This window comes from Phodopus roborovskii, unplaced genomic scaffold (genome assembly GCF_943737965.1).
Source record: "Phodopus roborovskii unplaced genomic scaffold, PHOROB, whole genome shotgun sequence".
Taxonomy (NCBI): domain Eukaryota; kingdom Metazoa; phylum Chordata; class Mammalia; order Rodentia; family Cricetidae; genus Phodopus; species Phodopus roborovskii.
In genome coordinates this window covers 24,375,763-24,402,617 of record NW_026126410.1, presented here as the reverse complement: position 1 = coordinate 24,402,617, position 26,855 = coordinate 24,375,763, and the positions used below count along the sequence as shown (strand labels likewise).

The 26,855-nt window shown below is 39.4% G+C and overlaps 1 protein-coding gene across 3 annotated transcripts in view; it reads right to left on the bottom strand.

Annotated features, from left to right (window-relative positions):
- Drosha (drosha ribonuclease III) overlaps nucleotides 1-26,855 on the bottom strand; it is a 103,315-nt gene that overhangs the window by 53,488 nt on the left and 22,972 nt on the right. For all 3 annotated transcript variants that reach the window (XM_051182576.1, XM_051182574.1, XM_051182575.1), the window contains exons 11-16: nucleotides 23,729-23,815; nucleotides 21,131-21,217; nucleotides 16,464-16,535; nucleotides 14,863-14,944; nucleotides 13,871-13,945; nucleotides 2,206-2,375 (exon numbers count right to left, since the gene is read on the bottom strand). In XM_051182576.1, the coding sequence (XP_051038533.1) occupies nucleotides 2,206-2,375; nucleotides 13,871-13,945; nucleotides 14,863-14,944; nucleotides 16,464-16,535; nucleotides 21,131-21,217; nucleotides 23,729-23,815 (573 nt within the window). The remainder of the gene's footprint in view (nucleotides 1-2,205; nucleotides 2,376-13,870; nucleotides 13,946-14,862; nucleotides 14,945-16,463; nucleotides 16,536-21,130; nucleotides 21,218-23,728; nucleotides 23,816-26,855) is intronic.

Here is a 26,855-nt window from a genome sequence, read left to right as displayed (position 1 = left end):
GTACAGGATGAAATGCAGTGTCATGCCTACTTTGCCCTGTGAGTAACATGTACCCTTCTGAAGAGTATGTAATGAAAAGTTGCTTCTATGACAATAAACTATCTTTGCATAAATATTAAGAAGTAACTGATTTCATCATTATCATGTCCCTAAGCCAAACAACTACATTTCCTTCCCTAACCTATTTCCAATATAAGCTTTTTATCCTGACTGGTCTGGTTTCTTTCAGTAGCTACAAAAAACAACCCTTTCAACATCTCAATAATATACATTAATCACAACAATAATAATACAATTTCTTCATTTCTATGAGTTTTCACTGTAGCATTTATGGCACACTGATCTCTGCTAAAAGTAGAGGTTTTGGTGTGAGGGTCGCTAACTAAACATTCATCACAGGCTGTCTGCCTCACAGAAAAGCTTTGACAGCCGTGGTTCACACAGTGGCTCACACAGTGGTTCACCAACAAACCAGATGCACGATGACTGGATGACAGGGCAGTGAACTATACCAATGCATCCAAACTAGGAAAAACTGGAAGCACCTGGGACTTTTTTTAACCATGACTTCTTGGGCCCATTGTCTGGAACAATGGGATGAGTTAGTCAGAGCGTTTCTAATTGTTTTTAAAAGCTGTGAACTGGCTGGAGGGTTTCAGGGAAGATAAACTACATCATGAAGGAAGCCCAGGGTGGCATGCTTCCAGAAACTACTATAAAACAGCACATTGGGTATACTACCAGCACCCATTCACTGATTTAGCTCTAAAATGGTCAGAAGCAATGAAAATATGTGCACCCATTTAAAGAAAAGAAAGCTTCACAGTCATACATAGTGCTATTATTTTTTTCTTTTTAAAGACTATTAATTTTGTGGTATTTAACAGTGCAGCAGCAAACACTCACTTTTCTAGTTTTAAATACATTTTTGGATGTATACATTTTTACTGAACAATTTTACTTGAAATTATATTAGCTGGAACATTTGGTCAGTGCTACTACCATGCTATAAAAGTTTATAGCCAGAGTTTATAATTTATCAATCAAGACAATTAAATAACTAGCAGCTAGAAAAATAACAAAGCTTTGCTTAAACAATTCACTGTCTCTTTATATGAATTTTTGTTGTTTTGTTTACTGAGACAAATTTTCACTATGTAGCCCAGGCTAGTCTGGAACTCACAACCCGCCTCCCTCAATCTCCCAGTTGAGACTACATACATACCACCTAGTAGAATAGACACACACACACACTCTCTCAAATAGACAGCCTTCTCTCTCTCTCTCTCTCTCTCTCTCTCTCTCTCTCTCTCTCTCACACACACACACACACACCACACACTTTACTGACTGAGCCATCTCCTCAGCTCCTATATGAATATATTTTAATGCCCAATTTCTACAAAAACTGATCCTGATAAAATGCAAATACGTAATTGTTTTTGGAAATAAAGGAAAAATTATTCAATGTAATACAAAACAATGCTATGTTTTATATAAGAGCTATTTATTTTCTAATTTTTATTTATATTCTTTAAAAATTAACATTAGAAGCCTGGTGTGATAGTTCAAACCTTTGCATAGCACTCAGGAGACTGAAGCAGGACTGAGCTTAATTAAAGTCTGCAGGAATCCACAATGCACTGTTCCAGGCCAGCCTAAGCTACACAGTGAGGCAAGGATTAAAAAAATAGCATCTTTATGACAAACAATCAATAACAAAAAAATAAGCACCATAAATAGCAGGTACCAACAGGCAATTTATTTTTAAAAAAACATGAGTTGGCAAAAATCATTTAAAATATGAATTTTTACTGGAAACTAAAATAAATATGAAACTAGGCAAAATACTAATTTCTTCCACTACCAAAGTGGCAAAGTGGCTTTTTGCTAAGCTAGTATGAACAGTACGAAGGAATGAGTATTCTCGTATAATCCACGACCTTCCTGGGGGGAAATTTGAAATGTACACTGAAAGTCTTGAAGGTACACATCTTCAGGCAGAATAAACATAGTAGTGAGGTGAACTAACTAAATCTGCCCAAATTCTAGCACTTTTTAAAATTTACTAAACATTTACATAAAAATTATGCAGAGGACAAGAGGCTACAGGACTCAGCACACACTCCATGTTCTTACTGCTGTGTGGGACATCCAAACAAGAAGGTGACTCACAGTGCAGGCTGTGTAAGCGCCAGAACTTACCGTGCCAGGGTTGGTAACAATCATGCCTTTGCACTCTTCTGCATATTTCTGCCACTCAAGCTCCTCCCACTGGAGCATATTAGCAATCTCCTCCTCAGGTACCAAAGCTTTGCTGCACCTCAGCAGGTAGAGAAGGATCTGGTGCATTGATAACACTTCCTTGCCTCCGTCTTGGGTGAGAATACAGGGGGTGGGAGAGGAATTAAAGCTACTCAATTAACAGCGAATCGTCAACTCACTAAGGTAAAACTAGACAACAGCTATAGAAGAGCACATATAAAAAGGTAATTTAAATTTACATTGTTCAGCCAGGTGCCAAATAACTCGAACACCATTTGTCTCACTGATGAACAGTGCTCATAAACCATCTCATTTACTAAAATGGGAACAACAACATTATAAATGATAAAGGCTTTATTTGTGAGGTATGAATACAAAAAAAAAAGGTGCTTGCCTAAATAAATTTAAAGTAACCTAGCATAAGAAACCACAGTTTATAATAAACAGCATCATGTTATGCCTAAATATTTTATCATTCTTTCTAGGGTAACAGATGAAAGCTTTTCAGAAGCGATGTTACTGTCTTAGGGAAATTCTAAGCTTTATGAGATATTTATAGATGTTTTCAATAAGACATTGTTGCATTATGATCTAATTTGGGGGTGCTAATGTGCTGCACCTGCCATGACGAATGAAGGGAGCTGAAGAGCCTGTACTAACATTATAGAAGACCATTATGGAGTTAGCACAAGGATAAAATACCAACTGTCTGAGGTTTACAAGTACAGGGGACTGAAAGCAACAAAAGACATATTAAAGTAGCTCAGAAAGGGGCAGTCTGTACTTTATAAACCAAAGACATGCAGTTCGTGTGGGTTCCAAGATGGGGGCTGTGGGTTTCTGCCTCCTCTTTGGATTTAGCTTCATAACTGACACAGGCAACACATCTTGTTGCCTACCTCCACCCAAAAGGACAAGAGCCCACCTGGGGACTCTGAAGAAGATTGTTCCTGAGGGGACAATCCCTACCCACCCCTTAACGTGAGTATGTTAGAAGCTAGGATCAAGCCCAACATGACTGGCAAAGAGGAGCACCAAGACCCCTGGGGGAGAGGAATTCCTGGCACGTAGGAATCTGGAGGGTAGAAAACACAGGAGTTTAGACTGTACAAACTGTCGCTGGCTAAGAACCTTGGTGGGTCAACACATTTGAAAGAAAGAATAAAGATGAAAATCTCTGCCTCAGGTGTTGCGCTGAAACTGAACACAGCCACCATTTACATCCAGTACTTGTGTGATTATCCATTCCTCCTCACAAATATTCACAGCATTTATTGAACACCTGGCAGGCACCATTCTAGGGGTCCTGGGAACATTATCAGTGACCCAAAAGGCTAAGTGCCAAAAGGCACTTTCCTAAAGCTGACATCCCAGTGGAAAGGAACAGATATTTAAAAGCAACTATGTAATAGGTCAGGACAAGCTATGAAGGAGAATCTACCTAAGGAAGGAAATAGGGGATTGTCAAGGAGATGGGCATGATGGCTTATGCCTTTAATCTGAGCACTCAGGAGGGTGTATATGTGTGTGTGTGTATTATACATATATATAATTTATATAACTATAACTTATAAATATACAATACATAAGTAAATATATACAACATACATTAGTTATATATTAGGATAGTCTAGTCAGAGAGGGCATCTTTGAGGAGATACACAAAACAAACAAAAGGACTGAAGATATGCTCAGTGGTAGAGGGCTTCCCTAGCATGGGAAAGGATTTACCTCTCATTACTGAAATACAAAAAACAAAACCAAAACTTTAAACAAGAGCCTGCCCACCATGCAGCTACCTCAGTGTCCTAATTTCCTTTCCTGATGCTGTGATAAAGACAACGGGGAGAAAGGGTTATGTTAGCTCACAGCTCCGCAGGTTACAGGTCATCAGGCAGATCTGCAAGTCACAGCTGCAGGGACTTGTAACAGCTACTCACAGCAGAGCCACAGTCATGAGCCAAAGGAGAAGGAATGGCACGCATGCTTGCACTCAGCTAACTTGCTCCTTTTCTATACAGTCCACAAGTCAGGAATGGCACCCACCAACTCTTAGGTTAGTTTTTTCCACACACAGGCATGCCCACAGGTCAACCTAATGTACGAAATCCCTCTTGGGAACTCTTTGCCCAGGTAATTCTAGATTGTGTCAAGTCGACCAACCATCACAATGGGTAGAGGGTCAGCAGAAGAAGCGGTGGAAGTCCAGGGACTGCTAGGCAGGTGTGGAGACCACACTATGCAGGAAAGGGTTAGAGGGGCCACAGGATGGCAACTGAAGAGCTTTACAGAACTCACTATGAGTTTGGTTTATTTTATAACTGGAAGGTATTTTCTAGTATTAGAAGCCAGACTCTTGTGAGTGTTCTCAAGTTGCAATTATGCCCACTCTAAACAAAATCCATAAATCTTAGGCCCTCAAGTAGTACACAAATTAATAATGACTAATCACAAATGTTCTAAAAGAGACAACACCCTGAAAACAAATTATCTTCATCAAAGACCAGGAGCCTCTGAAAAATATATATCTAAATATAAAGAAACTACCCAAGATGTATTCTATCTGACCCAAGATCACTGCTCACAGTGGTGATATTTTTATGTCTTGTTACTAGACATCTATCTTAAAGCCACTATTCACTTTTGATTAGCAAATTCTCATGGCATTACAGAAAGTTATATCCCTCAAAATTAGCATGCTGACATCTGTCCTGGTTTCTTGTCTGCTGTGGTAAAATACACTGCTTAAGAAAAACAAAAACAACCTGGGGGACCAGCAGCACGGCTCAGTGGGTAAAGGTGCCTCCTACTACACCCGATGACCAGAGTTGAACTCCTGGAACCCACATGAGAAGGGAGGCAGTAGATCACATAAGGTGTCCTCTGATCTCTACAAGTATACATGACACACTCGTGCATGTGCTTGTGTCGTATGTGTGCCTGTACACACAAACAAGCAAACAAAATTTAAAAGGGGGGAAAAAAAACAATTTTGGGGGGGAGAGGGGAGAAGCAAAGCTGTAGAAACTCAAAACAGCCAGTCACATCCCGTCAACAGTTAAGAGCAGGCAGAGATGAATGCAAGCATGCTTGTATGTGCTCAGCTCACTTTTGCTTTTATACAGTCTAGGTAGGACCCAAATCTCAAAAATGGCAGAGCCCATTTTTTAAGCTGGAGCTTGCCATATCAACTAACATCATCAAGACAGTCTTCCACAGAAAGGTCTGCAGGACAAGCTAACCTAGGCAATTCCTCACTAAGACTTCTTCCTAGGTGACTCCTAGACTGTGTCAAGGAAAACAAAATCTTAATCCCCAATGGGAAGGTATTCAGAGACTGGTCCACAGTGAGGTGACTCAGTCAGACCGGTGAGTAAGACAGGACCTCAGACTTGGGGGTTCCGTTTGGGGGTAGGCATGCTCACAATACCACGCTCCTACAGAAGTTAAGACCTGCATTCCTGCCACTTTTCTCATCCTCTGCATCTCGCCTTCGGGAATGCCACCCCTGAACTTGGAAGATGATGAGACTAGTCTGCTGCTACATTCCTGTACTTCAGTTATTCAGCGACAGAATGGGAGGACCACTGCAAGACTGAAGCCAGCCTAGGCTATAGAGCAAGTCCCTGTCTGTCTCAGAGAGAGATGACACATTAACCTCTCATGTTAACAGGCAGACAGGGGACGCCTGAAAGCGAGTATGTGACTACACTCTTCATGTGCCTACATACAGGACAGTGGGGAGGTGGCAGAGCTTAACTGCCACACCGAGTAGATTCTCCAAGAACTAAGGAAAGAACATGCTAATATGTGGCTTACAAACCCTAAGGGTCCTAAGTTTATCTGGGAAAACGATGGGTTAGAAGAATAAAGAGTAGAATGTTGTCTGCCTTAGGATCTTGGAAAGTATCCATATTTTTTATGGGGGGGGGGGCATGGGGAAAAGGAGCAAATAGAAAAGGCAATAGCAGCTCTCTGCATGCAGTTGTGCCTGGATGACCCCACGGCACTTCACATAACAGTGAAATGGATGAGAAGGACCTAATTTAAAGTGAAAAGGCTAAAAAAGCTACTGGCAGAGGAAAATACTTAAGTATAAACCAACTGTCTCTTAAAGTCTTAAATTCTACTAAATAAATGGTGTGAGTACTGCCCAATTTAGGACAGGAATATCCACAAGATAAAAACCAAGGTCAATAAATGCTTATAAAGACACCAACTACCCAGTTTCCAGGTTGGCTTGGGAGCAAACCTGCTGATGAGAAAGTGGTGAGTCTTATAGCAGCACAGAAACTGGACATTATTAAACAAGCAAATATATATCAGGTGCAAAGTGACTAATGCTGGAAGAGAAAATAAATCCATGCTAAAAAAATCTACTGAATAATTCACATGGCAGCTACAAAAAGATAGTTATTTACAACTATGGGAAAAAAGCAGAATCTCAGGACAGACAACCTGAGAAGAAAGTTGGTCCAGGAAGGAGACAAGGCTCTGCTCCATGCTTGGTACCAGGATGCAATCTTCATGGAAATATTAGAAGAGGCAGACAAAACCTAACAGTTCTGTGCCAGTGCACAGCGCACAGCACAAGCTGTATCCCTCACACCCCACCTAGCAAAGAGAAACCATAACAAATATTGTGCAATGACTTTCTGAAACAGATTAATCATATGGCCACTAGCTCTCATACAGCCACGAATTTACCAATGCTAATGAAATGGCTCTTTGGGTTTGTCTGTTTTGTTACATGTTTATGTTGGGGATTTATGGTATTATGTCACTGAAGGCAACAAAGTAATTTTTATCTTGTTGGCTAGGATAAATAGGACATGATACAAATGAGAAATTAGAGCGGGTAAGCTAAGGTTAGCAGGAATTCTGCCAGCTCTGGGGCTGGAACCGTGACAACGGCTCATTATTCGGGAAGAACTGGAGTTTGTGTTTCAGGGAATGAATCTGGACAGTCATTAATGAACTGACAGACTTTATAAACTGTTTCTTAGAGACCCAGCTCTCTCCGTTTATATTGCCAGGTTATTTGGAAGAGGGGAACAATTTGTTACAGGATCTGTGTTAAATATATGGCTGCTGGAACAAGTATTTATCAATGATATAACAAATACCCAATTCAAAGAAATATAAAAATACCTTCCCCTTTCTTTAAACTAAGATTAACTATATTACTACATCTTCCACATATTCCTACCAAGATGACTTGGAATGATTTTATTTTCTAAAGTTGGTAATCTTAACAAGTATTTTTTTTAAATTTCAAAATGTAAAGTTATATTAGGAACTAGAGAGGGCTTAGAAGAGCACTTGCTCCTATTACTGAAGACCTGGGTTTATATCCCAGTGCACATATGTACCTAACTCAAAGTCAAGAGGATTCAATGTACTCGTCTGGCCTCCAGGGCCATCAGATACACATACTGGTGCACATACATGCAGGAAAACACTCATAAAATTTTTAAAATTTTAAAATAATAATGATTTAAAACAAAAAACCTTAAAGATTCTCTATCAATTGAACTTTCCCCAAATACACTTACTTTCTAGAAATGTTGAGATGCCCTCTCATCCTCCTGGCCTCCTGCCAGCCATACCTAACAACTAGTGCTCCAGAGGGGGCAATTTCCAAAAATCAATTTGCTAGTCAGTCGACCTGCAAAACTGACTCAGGATTGCCTAGCTCAGTCCAGGGAAGATGCAGGCGGTGCAGACTCTCCTCAACAGTTACTTCCTATTCCTGTCAGCTTTGGTCAGAATAAAATCTTAAACTTCGACTAGTTTCTCTCAGTTATTTTATAAGCAGAGGGAAGAGCAGGGTACCAGAGGGACAAATGGAAGAAGATTCCTAAAATCTAAACACAGCAGCTGCTCTACAACTTGGTTTCTGCCAAACTGTCACACCCAGAACAACACCTATTTACACTATCAAGCAGGGGTTTGTACGTATGTGTTAAGGCTACTGAGATGTCTTCAAATCAGAAACATTACGGTGACTGGTAACCCTTTAACATTCAAGTTAGTATTATAATACATTGCTTTTAATAGACAGCAAGCCAGGTATCTTTAATCCCAACTCTAGAGAAACAAAGGCAGGTGGAAGTGTTATGAGTTTGAGGTTAGCCTGGTCTACATAGGTTCAAAGACAGCCAGAGCAAAACAGTAACAGACTGTCTCAATTTTCTTTTTAAAAACATAGTAAATAAAAAAAAGTTTCACATAAATATAAATAGACTAAAAAGACCAGAAATCACTTGACATATAGAAAAACTATCTAGTCTCTCAAAAATTCAAGAAACATGCACATACTAACAATGGCATTAATTTTTATGTATTTGACGAGCAAAACCATAAACAACAGATAGTACTATTCAGTCAGCAAATAACTTTTTAAAAAGAACATACTACTTCCCAAATATTTTGGCTAGAGTATAAACTGGTATGTACTTTTTCAAGAGATAATCTGGCCACTTTTTCTTATTTAAAGCATGTGTACTCTATTAACCAAGCAATCTTATTTTTAGAATTCTATCTTTTGAAATGCAAAATGTGAATGGACAAATGTACAAGACTACTGCAAAAGTAGTCTATGGAATGGGTAAAACAGGAAACCCTCAAACTATTCATCACCTAAACAATTCCCAGAAAAGTCATATCCATCTAAAATACACAATTGCCTTCTTTGTCAGCATTAAAAATGGCACAAAGCATTTACACAGAAAAATGTCTGAGGCATTTTGGAGTGAAAAGGGCAGGTTATATAGCGTCCTCAACACAACCTCATTTGAAAAGCAAAGCATAATATGCCTCACATAGATTAAAACATGAGCAGAAGTGTGCTCAGTTTTCAATTTATATTCTCTTGTATATTTGTGTGCACTAAGGCATCCTGACTAAGGATGGTGACAAAAAAAACACTTTGTAAAGAAATGTCTTCATTAAATGGTATGCGGTAATTGATATCTACATGAAAATGAAGAGTTTGTGGCTATATTTTATATCAATTATCAAAAGAAAATCAAGACAATATAAATTTAAAATGAAGAAGGCATGGAAGGAAATCATGATGCCATTAGAATAGGCAAGATTGAACAAGAAGACACAGAAAGTTAGAGCAAAGAAAAACCACAAATGTAAGCCAGAACACAGCCTTAGGATCAGGAGTTTCTTGTCATCACAAAGCACCACATACTTATAAAAAAGCAATCTATGGAGAATATGTTGACAGATAGCAGCTCTCACAGACAGGCAAGGTGGCTTATGCCTGTAATCCCAGCACTCAGGAAATGGAGGCAGAAGAACTGACGAGAGTTCGTTCAAGACCAGACTGGGCTTACATAGAGAGTCGTCCCCCTGCAGGTGCTACAGTGTGAGGAGACTGTTTCAAAGGAGAATAAAGGGGCCTGGTGAAGATGCTCAGCAGACAGAGGCACTTCACAAAAGCCTCAAGACCTAAGTTTGGTTCCTAGATTCCACAAGGCAACAGGAGAGAACCAATTCCTGAGACTTACCCTCTGACTCTGCCATGCACACACAGCTTTTAAAAAATGAAAATTTTAAATTAAAAGAAAAACGCCATATACAGTATTTTTACAAACTCTGCAAATGAATATGGAGAAAAATATATATTACTCAATTAAACAATGACCAAGATTTGAACAACCACTTCAAAAAATAGTTTTTAAAAATGGTGGGTAAAAATACACTATTTCATTTATCACCAGAGTAAAGCAAAACAAACAAACAAAAGCTTGTGGTGCATCTGAACACTATCAGAAGGGCTAAACTGAAAAAGCAGAAGCTGAAGCAGCTTGCAGCCTGACCCAGCAACACTGAAGAAAGAAGGGGGGGAGACTTGGGGTGAGTGAGGTGTCAAATGCTGTCAAGAAAGTGAATTTTTACACACAACTAATAGCATGATCATTTTTACAAACCGAAGAACTATAAAACACCAATGTCCTATATATAGCTCAGAAGACATATCTGTAGAAGACACAGGTCTTCAATGAACATACATATGCTAGTTTAATATACGTATATTTCACATATCCATGAAATCTGACAATATTCAAATGTTCATTAATCATATAGTTTATTTTAATCATTCCATATAAAATGGCACAACCAGGCAAATGAGCCAAATATAGGAACTGCAACAGTAGACTTCTCAAAACATACTGAACAAAAGAAAATATAGAATTCTGGTTTCTATAGTTTAAAAACAGGTAAATCTAGTGCTCAGTATTGCAGGCTAGAAAGGTGGTCTCTACCAAGGTGAGGGACAATGAAAGGGCAGGTCCAGAGTGGCTTCTCAGTCACTGGTGGTCTTGATCTGGGCACTGAAAACAGTTACATTTACTTCATAAAAAGTCACTGAGTCTCATCCTAAGGATATATGTATTGTAAGTATCTTGCCATAGTTTGGGTAAAGCTTACATTAAAAAAAAATGAGATACAGTCTAAAGCCATGTCACCCTGAACATACCCAATCTGATGTGGTTTTGGAAGCTAAGCAAGGTTGGCCACAGTTAGAACATGAGAGAAGAAAAAGGAAAGACAAAAAACAAACTTGTTGATACATGCCCATAATCTTAACACTTAAGAGGTTGAGTCATAAGGGGAAAAAAAAAGTTTGAGGCTAGCCTGGGCTATGTAGTAAATTATGAGGCAACCTGGGCCACATAGTAAGAATGTCTTTTTAAAAGTTAAAAAAAGAAAAAGTGAAAGTAGGGTAGAAGCAATAGCAAAAGCACCTTCATGAATAACTAAATCATCAGTATTTAAGTACTGTAGGGCTAGAAAGATGGCTGAATATTCAGAGTATTTGCTGCCTTTGAAGAGAGCCTGGCTTCGTTCCCAACACGGCTCCCAACTATCTGGAACTCCATTTCCAAGAGATCTCCTGTCCTTTGTGGCACCATGTATACATAAGGCACACATCATACATACATGCAGAAACTCACACATACATATGAAATAAAAATAAATTACCCACTAAATTGTGACCCACTAAATTAGATCAGTAAGCAAGTATTTATGGAGTCCCCGATAGCTGCAAAGAATAACATTATCATTGATAATGCAAAAAAGCAGCTGAATGAGACACGGTGGCACACACCTGTAACTCTGGAATTGGAAGAGACAGACATCAACAAGTCTGGGGCTCTGCCAATAGAGGAGAGGGAGGGACTGCAGGGGAGGGGGCAGTGTTTATTCTTGGCTTCAAAGGAGCGACTGGTTGAATGTATTTTACAGAGAAAATAACGTAGGAAGGAGACAAGAGGAGGAAAGGGCCTGGCCAGGCCTAATGTTAAAGAGTAACAGCATCTTTTTCATGGCAACATAACTGCTGTGCTTCCTTTGATAAGAAGTCTGGCACTATTGAACAGAACCCTTAAAAAAAAATACCCATCTGTGCAATGAATTATTTAAAAATAGGATGTAAGAGTAATATAACTATGTAAGAAAAAAACCTCATGCATAGAAACATATGGAAATATGTATCAAATGTGACTTTAATTCCCTTCTTAAAATGATCTTTAATGAAGTCATATTGTGACAAACAAATCAATCATGTGCCACCCAGTTAAGAAGAACTTTATACAGTGGGTATTATTCTGTAGCCTTCAAGATTTTTAAAATCTGTGTATTTTCAGGGGCAAGTCTAATACAAAAGCAAATCCTGTTTTAAAATAAAGCAATAGACCTTTTCATTTCTGACATCCTAAATGTTACCCTATAGTTATGAGAAGCATTTTGTACACTTGAAATCCCATAAAGTAAGAATTTTTTCTATACAACGGTTTTAAAACTGCCTACTTTCTTATAGATGTGTTTGGTGATAAAATGCTGAGAGGCAGAGAGGTACAGAAGGGACAGGCTTCACAGAAGTGTCTATATCTTCTACGATGCTTGCTGTTGAAGCTCCATTATGAAATCAGAGATCCATTCACTTGAAATGAAACCAGAAGCAACAAAGACAAGCAGCTTCTGAAAGTACTTTCTAAATAAAACCAACCAATAATCTTAAAAACACAAGTGCTACTCTCCTAACATAAAAATAAGCCAGTGTGATGGACATGGAAAAAAAAAAAGTGTATCCTTTCCTTAAACTCTCCAGGGAACCAGTAGACAAATAAAATCAGCTAACAGGAACCAAAGAGGCCAAAAATAAATGAATAAATGAGTGGATGGCACCAAGAGCCCAGGCCCCACCTCAGGAAGAGTGTGAAACTGCAAGATGTCCTCTGCATTGCTCTGCAGAACACTGACATCAGAGGCCTCAGTGGACTGGAGAGGGAGGGCATCTCTCACTGAAACAAAACTTGTACTGAAACAGACTAAGAACACTTGAGGAAATCAGCATCTGTCAAGTTCCAAAGCACGAGGAAGGCCCAGCACACCACCTCAGGGCAAGAAGCAGGAGCAAAGCATGAGTGCAGGACTAGATCTCCCAAAGTAACGTGGAGAAAAGTTACATAAAGACGAACTCTCTAGTGCGCGTGCAGACAAAAGGAAAGCAGCAGCTGTATGTTCTATCTCCAATTCTTAAGTTGTTCACATAATAGAAAAGGATGACGGCCAGGGATAATGGCACGAGGGACCAGAGGGACAGAAAGATCCAAGTGAGAGAACTTAGTAATGAAAGCAAAGCAATGTGGCTGTGTACCCGAGAAGGGGCCGAGTCAGCTGAAACAAGAGGATAAGGGAATACAGAAGAAGTCACCCACAGGAGAAATACTGGAGCTCAATTCCAGGAACAAATTCATTTCGAGTGTTGGCATGATTCAAGGTGTTACCCAGGACTCAGCAGCTGAGTTGTAGCAGCCATTAGAACAGAACAAGGAAAAACATTACCCAGCTCAGGGAAGAAAGAATGGAGAGAGGCAGTCACTCAGCTGGTAGCAGCACTCAACAGAGCAGGTAACTGCTAAGACCTGACAAACAGATTGCATGGCACAAGACTCCAAGGAAAAGACTGCGAATAAGGCTTCTGAAGATTTCATTAAAGCCCAAACATTAATGACAGTAAATATTGCCATAACTTACAAGTATATTCTTGAAAAAAAAATCAAAAAACAATTAAACATTACAAACTAAATTATTCATTTGCTTATATATTTTAATTTAACGAGAAGAAATTATGCATTCTTTTTCAATACAAAATAATTTAAACCTATCTATCTAAATATAAATAATCACCTAAATCCCACCAACTTAATATAACTATTATTGCAGTCATTTTAACATAGCTATAATATATTAAATTTTTCATTAGTAGTTTTCCAATTGACCATATGCAAAATTAAGCAATATGTCTTTTCTATTTTTTAACACTTTCATGACATTTTACTACATGTATCTGCAAAGTGTAAAAATCAATTTGCCTATTGCTCCCCAAACCTAGGAGTATGGTAAATTATGAAAGGTATAAATCAGCATTAAAAGTCTTGCATCCCCAAGTTCAACCTGGGAAGTAGATAATTAGCAGCATCCAACATGGAAAAGTTGTCCCTAAAGCCTGAAAGGAGAATGGCAGGCTTATTTTCAGACACACAGTCACACCAGGTCACTGACAAGCCAAAAGATTTACCTGGAAGAAACCGTACAAAACGTGGCATGAAGTGAAATCGTGGACAGCAGGGAGGACTGTCTTCAAACAAAGGACCTAAAGCAAACAAGGAAAAAGACCAGAAGAAAGAAATCAGCCTCAGAAAGTCAACACTGCAGCTTAATTCCCAAGATTTATAGGAACCACAAAAAACCGCCACAAGAAGCAGGGACATAAAAAGTGCCACTTCCCCCACCCTGCCTCAATAGCTCAATCCATCATCAGCAACTGCCACGGCATCCAGTGAGGGCTGTAATGAGGGGGCCTAGGGCAACTCAAGGAGAGGATGAAAGCCAAGGAGCCAGCACATACAGAAAAATCACTTTTTAAATTAAAAAGTATCAACATCTTTGTTATAATTGAACTATACTATTATATAATATGTGCTTATATGTTAATTCCTTCAGTTCTTAATTAATACACCAAAGAACTAGATGATGCTGTTAGTTTAGGAAACCATTTATCAATGCACTTGGCTTTAAAAAAGCTACTCATTCATTTCATTTCAAAACTAGCTTCAAAGAGTCTTCCTTCAATACACAACTTTAAAAACTTGCTGGAACACAGACACCTGCAGGGTTAAGTCTTTAATCTGCATATGTATGTTTTAATCTATGGTATCTAAATTAATAAACTGCTATCTTACAAGTTTATTATAGTAATGGTCATTATATTTAAAATATTGACCACTGAGATTTGTCTCCCTTGTGCACATAAATAAGGCAGCTATATTAGTAATAACTGGTCTTCTTGACTAACAGGCACTGACAAAGTACATTAAGCAAAACCCATAACCACTTATTCCTGTTGCATGATAGCAAGTATTCCTCCTACAGGTGTCACGCTTTTACTCAGGTATTTACAAAAAAAAAAAAAAAAAAAACAACTATGCCCCCACCATTTCCTGTGAGTTTGTATATACACTGAGACATACATCTTACAAGAATTACTTTTCTGTAGGCCCTATTATTTACCTTTAAGATTCCAGTCATATAATTCCAAAATATCTCTGAATAGGAACAGTGAAAAGAGTTCAAGTCCTTTTACACAAAAATTCTGAAAAATAAGTCAAAATCAAATTACTATACATCTGCAAATATGTATTAACTGAAGTTTTTAACTTGTCCTAGCCAAGTATCTCGAAGGGCTTGTTGAAACTATACTAAAAGCATTCCCTACACAGCTTGGCTACTACCCTAAAATGGCTTGCCCATTTCAAAGAGAAATGAAGTAGACAATAATGCCATTAGGATTTCTACAAAAAGGCCTACTCACCTCTTTTTAGTATACAAATAAAATATTGGAAACTTAAAGTCTTACTTCTATCACGTTCTAATCTAATTGTAAGATGCTTTTTGTGAATTCAGGTTACACACACACACCTGCAAGCTGACTAACTTGTCCCCTACTCCACCCCACCCCACTCTACCCCCACAACCCAGGATCGCTGTTGCCAAGTCACCAAAAAGCAGAAGTCCTTTGTACCAAAACATTTTAAACTGTTAACACAGGCAAATAAGCTGAGAAAAACTGCATAACTATACCAAAATTCCTCCCGCAGACAAGCTAAATAGATGACATATCTGCAAGTGAGTTTTGCCTCACAAGTCTTCCACCTACTTGTTTTGCTCAGGGTTCATAAATCAACCTGCATGACATCACGTCAGGAATCATAAAGTTTTACAGCAATAAGTGAAGGCTTATGACCTTAGAACCAAACAGAAGCAAAACAAAAGCTAAAAATTCCCTACACAGGGTAGGATGGGGCAGCCCTTGCTCTTTAAGGCCATTTAAATGCAGGTAGAATGAACTGCCTGGCCCAGAATGAAAGAGACAGTAATTTAGTATGCACATCAGGCCCATCAATCCCTCCTCATTGCTCCTTGCCATCCATGACAGCACTTCCCAGTTAAACAAATTCCAAGAGCCAAAGGCTCCAGAAATCGACCCCAACACCGACGCATCAAGCACACAAGCTTGTTTGCTGTCTGACTGTTATTTCTTAGTGTGATTTGTTGATGACACTAAATTCAAGATCAGGCAATGAATCATTCTGAGATTCACATTAATCTTACTTTGGAATTTTAAATCTCTTGCATATATTTAGATAAATCTGCTGTTTAGCATCTGCAATGAAAAACAATTAGGAAAAAAATGTAAATATATGGGAAGAAAAATGAAGCAAGCACTGATCTTGTCAGTGGAGATAATGAGTAAGATTATTCCAACAGCTCTTGGATTCAGCTTTACTATTCCAATCCTCTCTCTGAGACTGGCCAGGCCCCAAGCTCTGTCCCTTAAGCAAAACTGAGAACAGATGTACGGTGACTATCAGCAGATGCAGCATGAGCAGATATGGGTTCAGAAATAGGTCAACGAGTTTATACTTTTGAACAGTGGTACAAGAATTACATTACAGCAACCCTTCCGACAGTGAACATGGTATTTTAGGGGTCTCAAGTGGCAAAAAGCTGCAGTTGACCAACTTCAATTATGTTGTTGTTCTTTTAAGGAAAAGAAAGATTATAAAAGCAGAGTAAAATACATTAAGCTGTTAAGCAAGCCTTTCTCTTACCTCAGGCATCATCTCTTCAATAAAATGAATTGTGTAGTCTATGTTGAATCTAATCACTTTACACAGTGGAATCTGCAAGAAGAAGAGCTGTTGAGTTTCCCAGAATTCCTCTGCAGGCTCACAATGCAGAGGTTGCTATCTGACAAAGAGGACCATAAATCAAATGAAGCTTTACCTTCACCCAACCTGGCAACAACCTTGGCCATGGTGCTCAACTGCTTTCTCTTTTTGTTTTTTGAGATGGGGGGGGGGGTCCTCACTCTGTGGCCCTGGATGGCCTGGAACTCCTGTGTAGACTACACAAGGTTGGCCTCAAACTCAAGAGAAATTTACAAGCTTCAGCCTCCAGAGTGCTGGTACTGAAGGCAATGTGCCACCACACCTTGCCCAAAAATACTGCATTCTAGTGGCAAGAGTTAGAATTAGAATCTCTGACCAAGCTTTTGTGAGTTGAGAATACAGGTGCCTCATTAATGTGATTAGCAGAGCAACAATAACACTAAACCTTAGTGTCACCTCTAGAAAGAAATAATAAACCAAGTATGTGCTAATTTTACCTTTAATTCACACAGGTCAAGAAAGGCAGCACAATAATGTATCAGTTATATTAATGTAGTTCACTGCTCAGTGCACAATGCATGCTGCCTGTTTGGTTCTGGGACAAGAGCAGCTGTGGCAGTAAGTACAAAGAAAGAGAGAGAGAAAGATGGAGAGAGAGAGGGAGGGAGGGAGAAAGGGAAGAAGGGAGGGAGAGAGAGAGAACTGGTCTAATGTTTCACATATTTATTCATCTGTCACAGGGGCCCTAATGTGCACTGGGTAAGGGAGAAACTAAGAGAATCTTCAGGTAGATTCCCTGCCTAAAGAAGCAGGTGGCTGGGAAAGTAGAAATTCTTATTCTAGACCCACCTTTTACCTACCCTGGCACGCATCCTCATTATCATTCTACTACCCAGAGCATGGAGAAACTGGAGGTTCAGCTGAACTAATCCACATCTGTCTTATCTGCCCAGTGTATCATCAGACACCGGCCGGGTATCTAGACACAAGAGTTTTCCATAAATAGATTTCTGAATGAATAGAAGAATGAGGAAGGGAAGGAAGGAAGGTTACTGAACTGACTAGCTGGGGACAATAACTGAAACCAGAGGCCCTGGAGATGTGTTACAAGGTCTTTCTGGCTTAGCAATCTGTCCATGAAACAATGTAATCGCTTTTACAAACCACAGCTGTCAGGAAGAAACAAATTTTAATTCTCCCAGCAAAAAGGATAGTAAGAAAATAGAAAAATAGTCTTACAATGCCCTCTACTGGAAATGAAGTTTAGCTCTTGGGTATACTTTCTTTGTTAAATATAGTGGTTGTTAGCTTTAACTTTTGTTATAATAACTTTACTATGGGATTCATTTTCAACTTCTGGACATATTGTGTCCTCAGCTAACCAAAGCTATATGCTTAGTATACTATTATTTTTACAAGCTACTTTTAACCCCACAGACACTTAAAATACCCAAGAGTTACAAATTGGCACATGATTTAGCCTGCTTTTAAAATAGCCATTCTTTACTAACATCTATATAAGGTTCACTCTTTAGAAGAAGCCACAGGCCCTGTATTAAGGATTTAGAGTTCAGTAAGATGGTATAACTCCTGCAACCCTAAAGCTCCTGACAAAGAGGCAGGAGTATGATGAATCCCAAGCTAGTCTGGAAAACAAAGTGAGACCCCCCATCTCAAAAAGAAAAAAGGAAGTCAAGGATTTGGAAAAAGAATGTAATAAAGTACAAAGAGGATGTGAAACAATTGTAAATACATCTAAAAATGCACATATGAAAGATACAGGTAACATTTGGGTTGCTTTGCAAGGCCAGCAGGAAGGCAAGAACACCTTTATAATGCCAGCACTTGCGAGACACAAGCAAGATAGTTGAGGACAGCCTAGACAGTAGCTTCTAGGTCAGCTAGAGAAATAGAGCAAGAGACAGGCGGTGGTGGCACACACCTTTAATCCCAGCACTTGGGAGGCAGAGGCGGGTGGATCTCTGTGAGTTCGAGACCAGCCTGGCCTACAAAGCTACACAGAGAAACCATGTCTCGAAACAACAAGAAACTAAAACTGCTGTAAAAAAGCAAATGCATATTTCAAGGCCAATCTGGACCAGGTAGTAAGATCTGTCTCACAAAAAGAAAAAAACAAAACAAAAAATAAATAAATAAAAATTCTATTTTTGAACCTCAGTGGATGGAGGAAGGTTCAGCAGTTAACAGCACTTGATGCTCCCAATGAAGACCTGAGATCAATTCCCAGCACCCATGTCAGGCAGCTCACAACCCCTTGTAACTCTATCTCCAGGTGATTTGATGCCTTTGGCCTCAATGGGCACCTACACTCCCACGCACATAGATATATAGACATACATATACACAAAATTAAAATCAAAAATAAATCTTTCTTTTGGAAAAAAAAAAAAAAGATCCGGCTTTTAATAAAATCCTAAGCATAGCTGTCACTAATAAAGTTTAAGGAATCACCAGTCTAACATAAAATAAAACACAAAAACTAATGAAAATATTCAAACTCATCTGCCTGATATCTTTCTTAAAACGAGGGTGCCAATATTTACTATGCACCAATTACAAACCATGATAAGTACCTACCATGGTGCCAGTGCATTTATCCTTCACAAAAAAATGCATGACCTAATGCAACCAGTACCCCATCCACAGATGACAAAACCAAAGCCTACAGAGTTTAGTGTCAGACCACAGAGTCAGCAAGAGGAGTTCACTAAAGGTCCCAGACTGGTATCTATGATGCCACACTGTTTATAGTGAGAACTATATGACTTCTGGGGAATTGAGAGGTAAGGTGATACATAAGCTTAAGGATTTTCATGCTAACAAAATTGGTATTTGCAAGTAGCGGTTAGTAGACTACGGATCTCCTAAAAGCCAGTAAGTCTCTATGAGTGAAATTTGTTAAACAAAGAATTTGACTGTCTGAGACACATAAACATATCAAGAAAACCGAAACTCTAAAAATTTCTAATATCTTATATGGCATGAAAGTAAAAGGGAAATATGGAGGGAATCAGTAGAAAGTGAGAGCATTAATAAGTAAGGGTGATGGGGAGACAAAATATTGCATATTTTCTGATATTAACAATCTGGGTTCAGGAGCTGGAGAGATGGTTCAGAGGCTGGCTCTTCCAGAGGTCCTGAGTTCAATTCCCAGAAACCACATGGTGGCTCATAATCATCTACAATGAGATTTGGTGCCCTCTTCTGGCCTGCAGGCATACATGCAGGCAAAGCACTGTATATATATATAAATAAATCCTTTAATAAAAAGAAAAAAGAATCTAAGTTCTGAGTTTATAGACAGGCAGGCAGGCAGAGAGATGGAGATGTGCATATGCGGGATGAAGGCAGAAGGGGACTGCTTGGGGAAAGAGAAAGGAACTAACAGTGGGAAAGGAGGGTAGTGAGGGACAAATATGAGAGTGCTACAACATTATACATATATGAAAATATCATAAGGAAACCTATGATTTTGTATATTTACAGTACAATCATCTTCCGAAAGAAAATTCTCCAAAATGAAACCAGGCATGATTTTCCATGCCTGCACCCTTGAGCAGACTAAGGAGGGAGGATTCAAAGTTCAAAGACCCTGAAGTATACAAGTTCCAGGCCAGCCTGAGCTACCCTACCTAGTGAGACTTTGTCTCAAAAATCCAAAAAGTTAAAAAAAAAAGTTATCATATGGTATGATATATTGTAGCATAAGGAAAATAGGGAAACACTGTTTTAAGTCAGTATCACTATCTAGAGTCACATCTACTTAATAAAGTAAAAATAAATGATGGATAGAAGCAAGGTAGGACCAAGACTTGAACCTCAGCCTGCAAAGGAAAAACTCATGTTCCAAGTAAACAGTACTAAGATGACTTTCCAACAGTAGGCAAGCAACACACCAGAACTCTAGCTCACTAGGTTCCTTCCCCAGGGCATGCCTAGGTAAAGCACTGCCATGTTCTTCCAGCCCCACCACAGAAGTTCACTGTCCAACCCAAAGACAAGGTGAGGAGGGCAAGTCTAGGGCTGCCAACCTCAAAACAGGAAGACTCTGATGCCCAGATACAGAGCATCCATTTGGATGGATTCCCAGAAAAGCAGCCCTGATACCCATACAAATATCACAAATCCTGTGTCAGAGCAAGTATCTGAACACAGGCATGGTCCCAGGATTCAAAGCAGAAACCATGTTGAGGTCACTTCAAGCTTACTGTCCTGAACAAGTCATATATTAGCATTTCCTTAAAGCTTCCAACTTTCCTTTGAAGGACAACAAACCCAAAAATAGCTTCTAACATCACTCCACAGTTTACCCTTCTTTTTCAATTTTTCACACTCTCAAAATGTTATTCTAACACATTTGCTTACACCATTTAGTGCAGTCCAAACCTGTGACTCATTAGCAGACTCACAATCCCACCTGACACACTGCTGCAGCCAGCCTACAGTTCGCACAGGTGAGATGAAGAGTGACTATTATGAACACATAAAGGGGATCTACTTTGATTTGGAAGAAGGAAAAACGAAGGAAAGGCAGGGAAAGCAGGAAGTGCAAGGAAGGAGAGAGGAGCCAATTGGCACATACTTACATTGGTCAGAGGGGCATGTGCAAACATAGAAAATCCTTCAAAGATATACTCATGATCATCATATTCTATAACTGTTGGCCTGTCAGTCTAAAAGTAAACAAGAACACAAAACAGGAATTAAATTAATGATACCATTTGCACATTCAGGTATCTACCCAGACACAAACTAACTAAAAGCAGAAACAAAAGCAACTGTGTAGACTCAACATTTTTCCAAGTCAAGAAACACACACTAAAAATTAATTGTAAATGGAATTCTCTGGCTTGATGAAATTCTTTTGAATGTTATATAGCATACTATATAGTTAAATAACCAATGATGCTTATTATGAACCCATAAAGAAAATTAAAGGTTATATATAGCTTCATTTTCTAGAAATTCTTTAATTCCATAACATGGCCAGTTCTACTTTACTGAACTGTATTTCTGAACAGATAGACAGCACAATAGTGAGGATTCTGAGGGCTGGAAGCTCAACCCCGCAGCTGCATCCCTACCCTCCCCAAAGAGAAGACAACCCACCAAACAGTGCAGTAGGGTAGGGCCTATGCAATGCCAAAGACTTCAATTACCTAAAAAGAGAATTTACATTATGTATATGTCAATCTAACATGAGAGACTCTCTTCCTTATGTCATTCTTAACAGCCAATCCTTTTGGCATTAAATGCCCAATGTGAAGCAAATAAAAGATTGCTAGCCTAAAAGATACCTAGGTACTAAACATCATTATTTCACAAATTTTACACACACACACACACACACACACACACACACACACACGAGAATCAGGAAGAACTAAAGATTATCCATATACACATCATTTCTTTTGTCAATATAACTTATGTCACTTTCAATCTGAGTGATTCAAGAAGACTAAATTAAATATGATGACAAGATTCTGATCAAACAGGATTAATAATAAATGGCAAAACCACTCTGAACAATAGGCCAGTCCTTGGAGTGCTAAACATGGTTACCATATAAATCAGCATCTCAGTCTTAAGTATACACCCAAAAGATATCCAACATATTCATTCAAATACACTTGATTAAAATGTAATAAAAATATATCACTTCCCTCTTCCCTGTCATCTTCCCCAATCCCTCACACATGGAATTTTATTTTATGTGCACATCTATATATCATTTGCATGTTTAGTGCACGTGGAAGCTAGAAAAGGGAATCAGATCCTTGGAAACAAGAGTTACAGATGGTTGTGAGCTGCTATGTAGGTCATTTCAACCAAATGAGAGTTTTCTGGAAGAGTAGCAAGTGCCCTAAACTGATGAGCCATGTCCTAGGTCCCACACAAATACTACTATGAGCATTTGTATCATATAAATACAATAGCAAACAATGGAAGCAAACAAAAGTCCATCAACTTAATAAATGGACAAATAAAACATGCTGTAGCTACACATACACACACGTACACACGTACATGCATAGACACAGACACACACTCTACAAGAGGATGGACAGTACTTGTCCATAAAAAGAAACTATAGAGGATTTCGGCTACATAGCTCTGTGGCTGTGCTTGCTTAGTACAAAAGAGACCCTGGGTTGAAGAAAAGGAAGAAAAGAGAGAAAGGGGAGTCAAGTACCGATAATGCCCCAACATGGGCAAATCTTTAAAAACATACTGAGTAAAAGAAACATGGAAAAAGGCAGATACCCTATGGTCTCTATGAAAAGTCTAGGCTGGGCAAGTCCACAGACACATGCCACATAAAGGATATAAAGTTTCTTTTAGGATAAGAAAAATGTTCTAAAATTAGATTGTGCTGATGGTTTTACAAGTCTGTAATTATGCTAAACATCATGAATTACACAATCTAAATGGGTAAAGCTGATGACACAAGAAGTATAGCTAAATAAAGTTATTAAAATATGTAATTATGAATAATTTTGAAATCAAGACTTCTCAATGTATGGAACAAGAATTAACAATGTCACAATGTAAAAGGCAATGCAGCACAGCATGGCACACAAACATGTCCACTGCATCAGACTCCCCAGCTTCTAAAATCCTCCATGCTACTCAGTACCTGAGTAAATTACTTAGCCTCATCTATAAAATATAAACTAATGTCCCAAGTGGGTAGCATGGATAACATGAAAATTAAATTAACCATGCTAACAACTCAGAATGTTACCTAGAATGCAGTATTATGTGCAGAAGTATACCATATCATAATACTGTCATATTATACATTTGACTTTTCTGATTTGGTCACAAGACAATAGCTACCCACTGCCTTTTGAGGCATGGAAATACCCTACTTAATGTTTCCCACTCATTACTGCAAAACAACTTCATAATTCATTGGCTACTATAAATTTGGTTATTGCATGGTACCAATACAAATTACAGAAAGCTGAAATAAACATCATGGTAAAGCCGTATTTTATCTACCCAGTGATTTTAAAAATAAAAATGATGTAAGAACTGAATCAGAGGCTAGTGTAATGGCTCGTGCACTTTGCAAATGAGGTAGCAGGAGAAATGCCATTAAGTTAGAGGCCAGCCTGGGCTACATAGCTAAGTTCTAGGCCATTCTAGCCTAGAGTATGATTTCATTAATAACTTACTAAAAAGTTGGTAGGAGGGGAGACGGTAATCCGGTAGTGGAAAAGTCGTCCAGCGTTGTTAGTCATGGGACGACAGGGCTTGATTGCCTGGGGGAACAAAATGAAATCATTTTACAAATTAAGCAGAAAATAGCTTTCTTTTAAAATAGACTATCCTGTCAGTTTCACATCTGACAACTGCTTTTTTGTGTGTTTCTTCACAGACTATTTGCTTTGCTATGTATTAACTAAATGAACAAAAAGATGTGGCTAGTCACCCATTCACAACCTTCCCCATACACACTATTGAACTGGGGATCAGACTGACCTGTAATCTGGTGTTCTGTGAGACCGGAAATGTCTGTAGGTTTTATGCCCTCACCACATCCACGATCTCAGTGAATGGGTATCTGTCACCAGTGGGGTAATTGGGGGACATAGCTAGACCCCCAATACACATAGCAGCAGCGGTTATTGGTAGAATCCCATTCTATTCAGTACAAGGATACACATAAATGACTTTAGCATCCAGGAACCTATTTAGGAGTCCTATTAGTAGAGACTGCTCTACTTCCTCTACGAGCAGCTGCCCTGGGTCTCTTCATGAGCCTGCAAAGGCTCCAACAGGAATACAAAGTAAATGGACTGCTCTTGTGAATTCCTTGCCCTTTCCAGGGCAAAAAGGCCTCAAGGAGCCTATGTAACTCTAGAAGCTATGCTATCAGACCCACAGGTTCTTTAGCCAGTGGTTGGGTACCCTTTAAAAACTGTAAAACATCTGATCCCAGGTAACCTGATAAGGGCTTTCCCAACATGCTCTTGTCCCATGGAGATAATACGTGCAAACATCCTTTGGGACATGCCTACATGTCTTACTAGTCCCCTTCCTTCCTCACTTTAAGACTGCAATGTGAGGAGGCTGTGCTAAGGTACAGTATTAACCAGGACACAAGCAGCTACTGCAGCAGAGTACAGGAACATGTGTATATGCCCTGCTGGGGAAAGCCTTGTTTTACAGTAGCATTCTTACCACTTTAGTGGTCAGCTATCAGCTGTTGAATTTCATGGCCTGAGAACTGCATACTACATCTTTTGGGCACAACAATAATGCACTCACACCAGGGGCATACTTCTATGTGGACTCAGTAGTGTTTGGGGGCCATGCTTTTATATCTGAGCCAATTATGTATGTGGCAGCTGGCTTCTTAACCATATCCTACATGGTGAATAAGAACCTCTCACTCAACAGAAACTCGCTAGAGCATCAGTCAAGCAGAGTACTGCAACTCTGAGAGGCACCTGGGAGACTTCAGCATACTGTCTGGTTATGTTTGTTTGTACCAAAAGGATGCAGTCTGCAACTTAGCCTGCCAGAGGCATAGATACATGATACCTGTGCTCAGTTACAATAGCTGTATGTGGCATAACTGCACCAACATCCCCTGGCAGGCACCACAGGGCATGGTACTCTCTATAGAAATGTCATGCTCTCAGCAGGAGAGAGTATGGGTGAGGTTTAGTGATTCTGTGGGCTCTGCTGGGTCCATCAGCAGAGACTCATCTAGACCCCGCACTGACAAACCCCACATGTACTCTCTGTAGATAAGCTTTTCCTTAGCCCTCTTGTTCAGCAGCATCACAATGCCAAGACCTTTGAGAACCAGCTACACTCTTACAGCCGGAACCAGAAACACACCATCTGGCAGTCAGCTCTGCAAACCAAGAGCACACTTCCTACCCACAGCATCCAGACCATCCTCCTGCCAATCACCTGCAGAAGAGGGGGCCCAGAGAGGTCTTAAGAATCATTTTGCCATATTGTGCTGGTAGCAATTTTCATAGCAGAGACAGGAAGTACTTGTAAAGAACTGAAGCCCGTCACAAAGGAGAACAAAGCAACCACACCAGCTGTGTGGAGCATTCCAAATTTCCAGTCACGTTCACCTTCCTGATTCTCCCACAGACATTAGTGTGATGCTTCACTTGCTTGTTAAGAATCCCACCTGAGTCTCCAGCTATCATGCTCAGAATTCTTGGGTAGACCCAGTTAATCTCATTTCCCCATCAGTTCAATTCACATAACAAACAAGTCTTAGGCACTGTCCGACACTCTGTCAGTTTATCCTAGCAGCACTATCACAAAACACATAGCCAAAGTGGGTCAGATACATGGGACAAAAACTGGCCAGAAGAGTCCCTACACAAAACTGCTCTTGGAAAGAAAGATCCTGAACATTGTAATGACTACAACTGGTGATGAGTCCCCTATCCTTCCTCAATGAGTCCTATGGCTATTTCCTTGAGACTCTGTACAAAGTAGAAAAGGGATATCCAGACAGTCTAGTGAGTACTGGACATAGTAACCAAATAGAGAGGGGATGAGTTATCCTTGCACCCAGTAAGAGTGGGTGATGACGTAATATGATGCAATGTTGGCCACATCTGGTTTAGTAAATGTACCTCAGATCTACCCAGCAGTCATTTGCTGGGCTGCTCCTGGCAACTGACATAACTTGGCATATGAAACTATTCCCCACACTAGGCCCTAACGTGGAAGAAGAGCAACCATAATAGCATATTTGACCAGGTAACCATTCTCCAACCCAAGTACCAAAAACAACCCTGCATTACATGGCAATAGAGATCCATGCCATCCTTAAAGTTCACAGAGATGCTAGTACAATTAACTCACCAGTGTAGCCCTTAAGGACCCTGGAGGGTCTCTCCCACACAGCAGTTCTGATGGCAGCTGCTATACCAAGTACTGTAGCTCAATGAGACATTCACCAAACAACTCCACGACAACTCATTTAGTCAACATGTTTGTCTCCATCCCAATCAGAAATGACGACTGGAATTTCTCACAATTTCTCTCTGCATTACATCTCCATCTGAATATTCCAACTGTCCAGACATACTACAGATCAAACTGCTCCATTATCTCTGTAGAATTGTTACTCAAGCTAGAAAACCATAATAAAGACATATGTACTACAGAGGATCAGAGAAAAACCCCACAAAGGTTCAAGGACCTACCACAGCCAACACTACTAGCATGTCTAGTCATCACCTCCAGAGTAAAAGATACATTATTCTACCATTCACTTCCTACAATGAAGAAAAAAGGATAACATCTGAACAGTCTCTA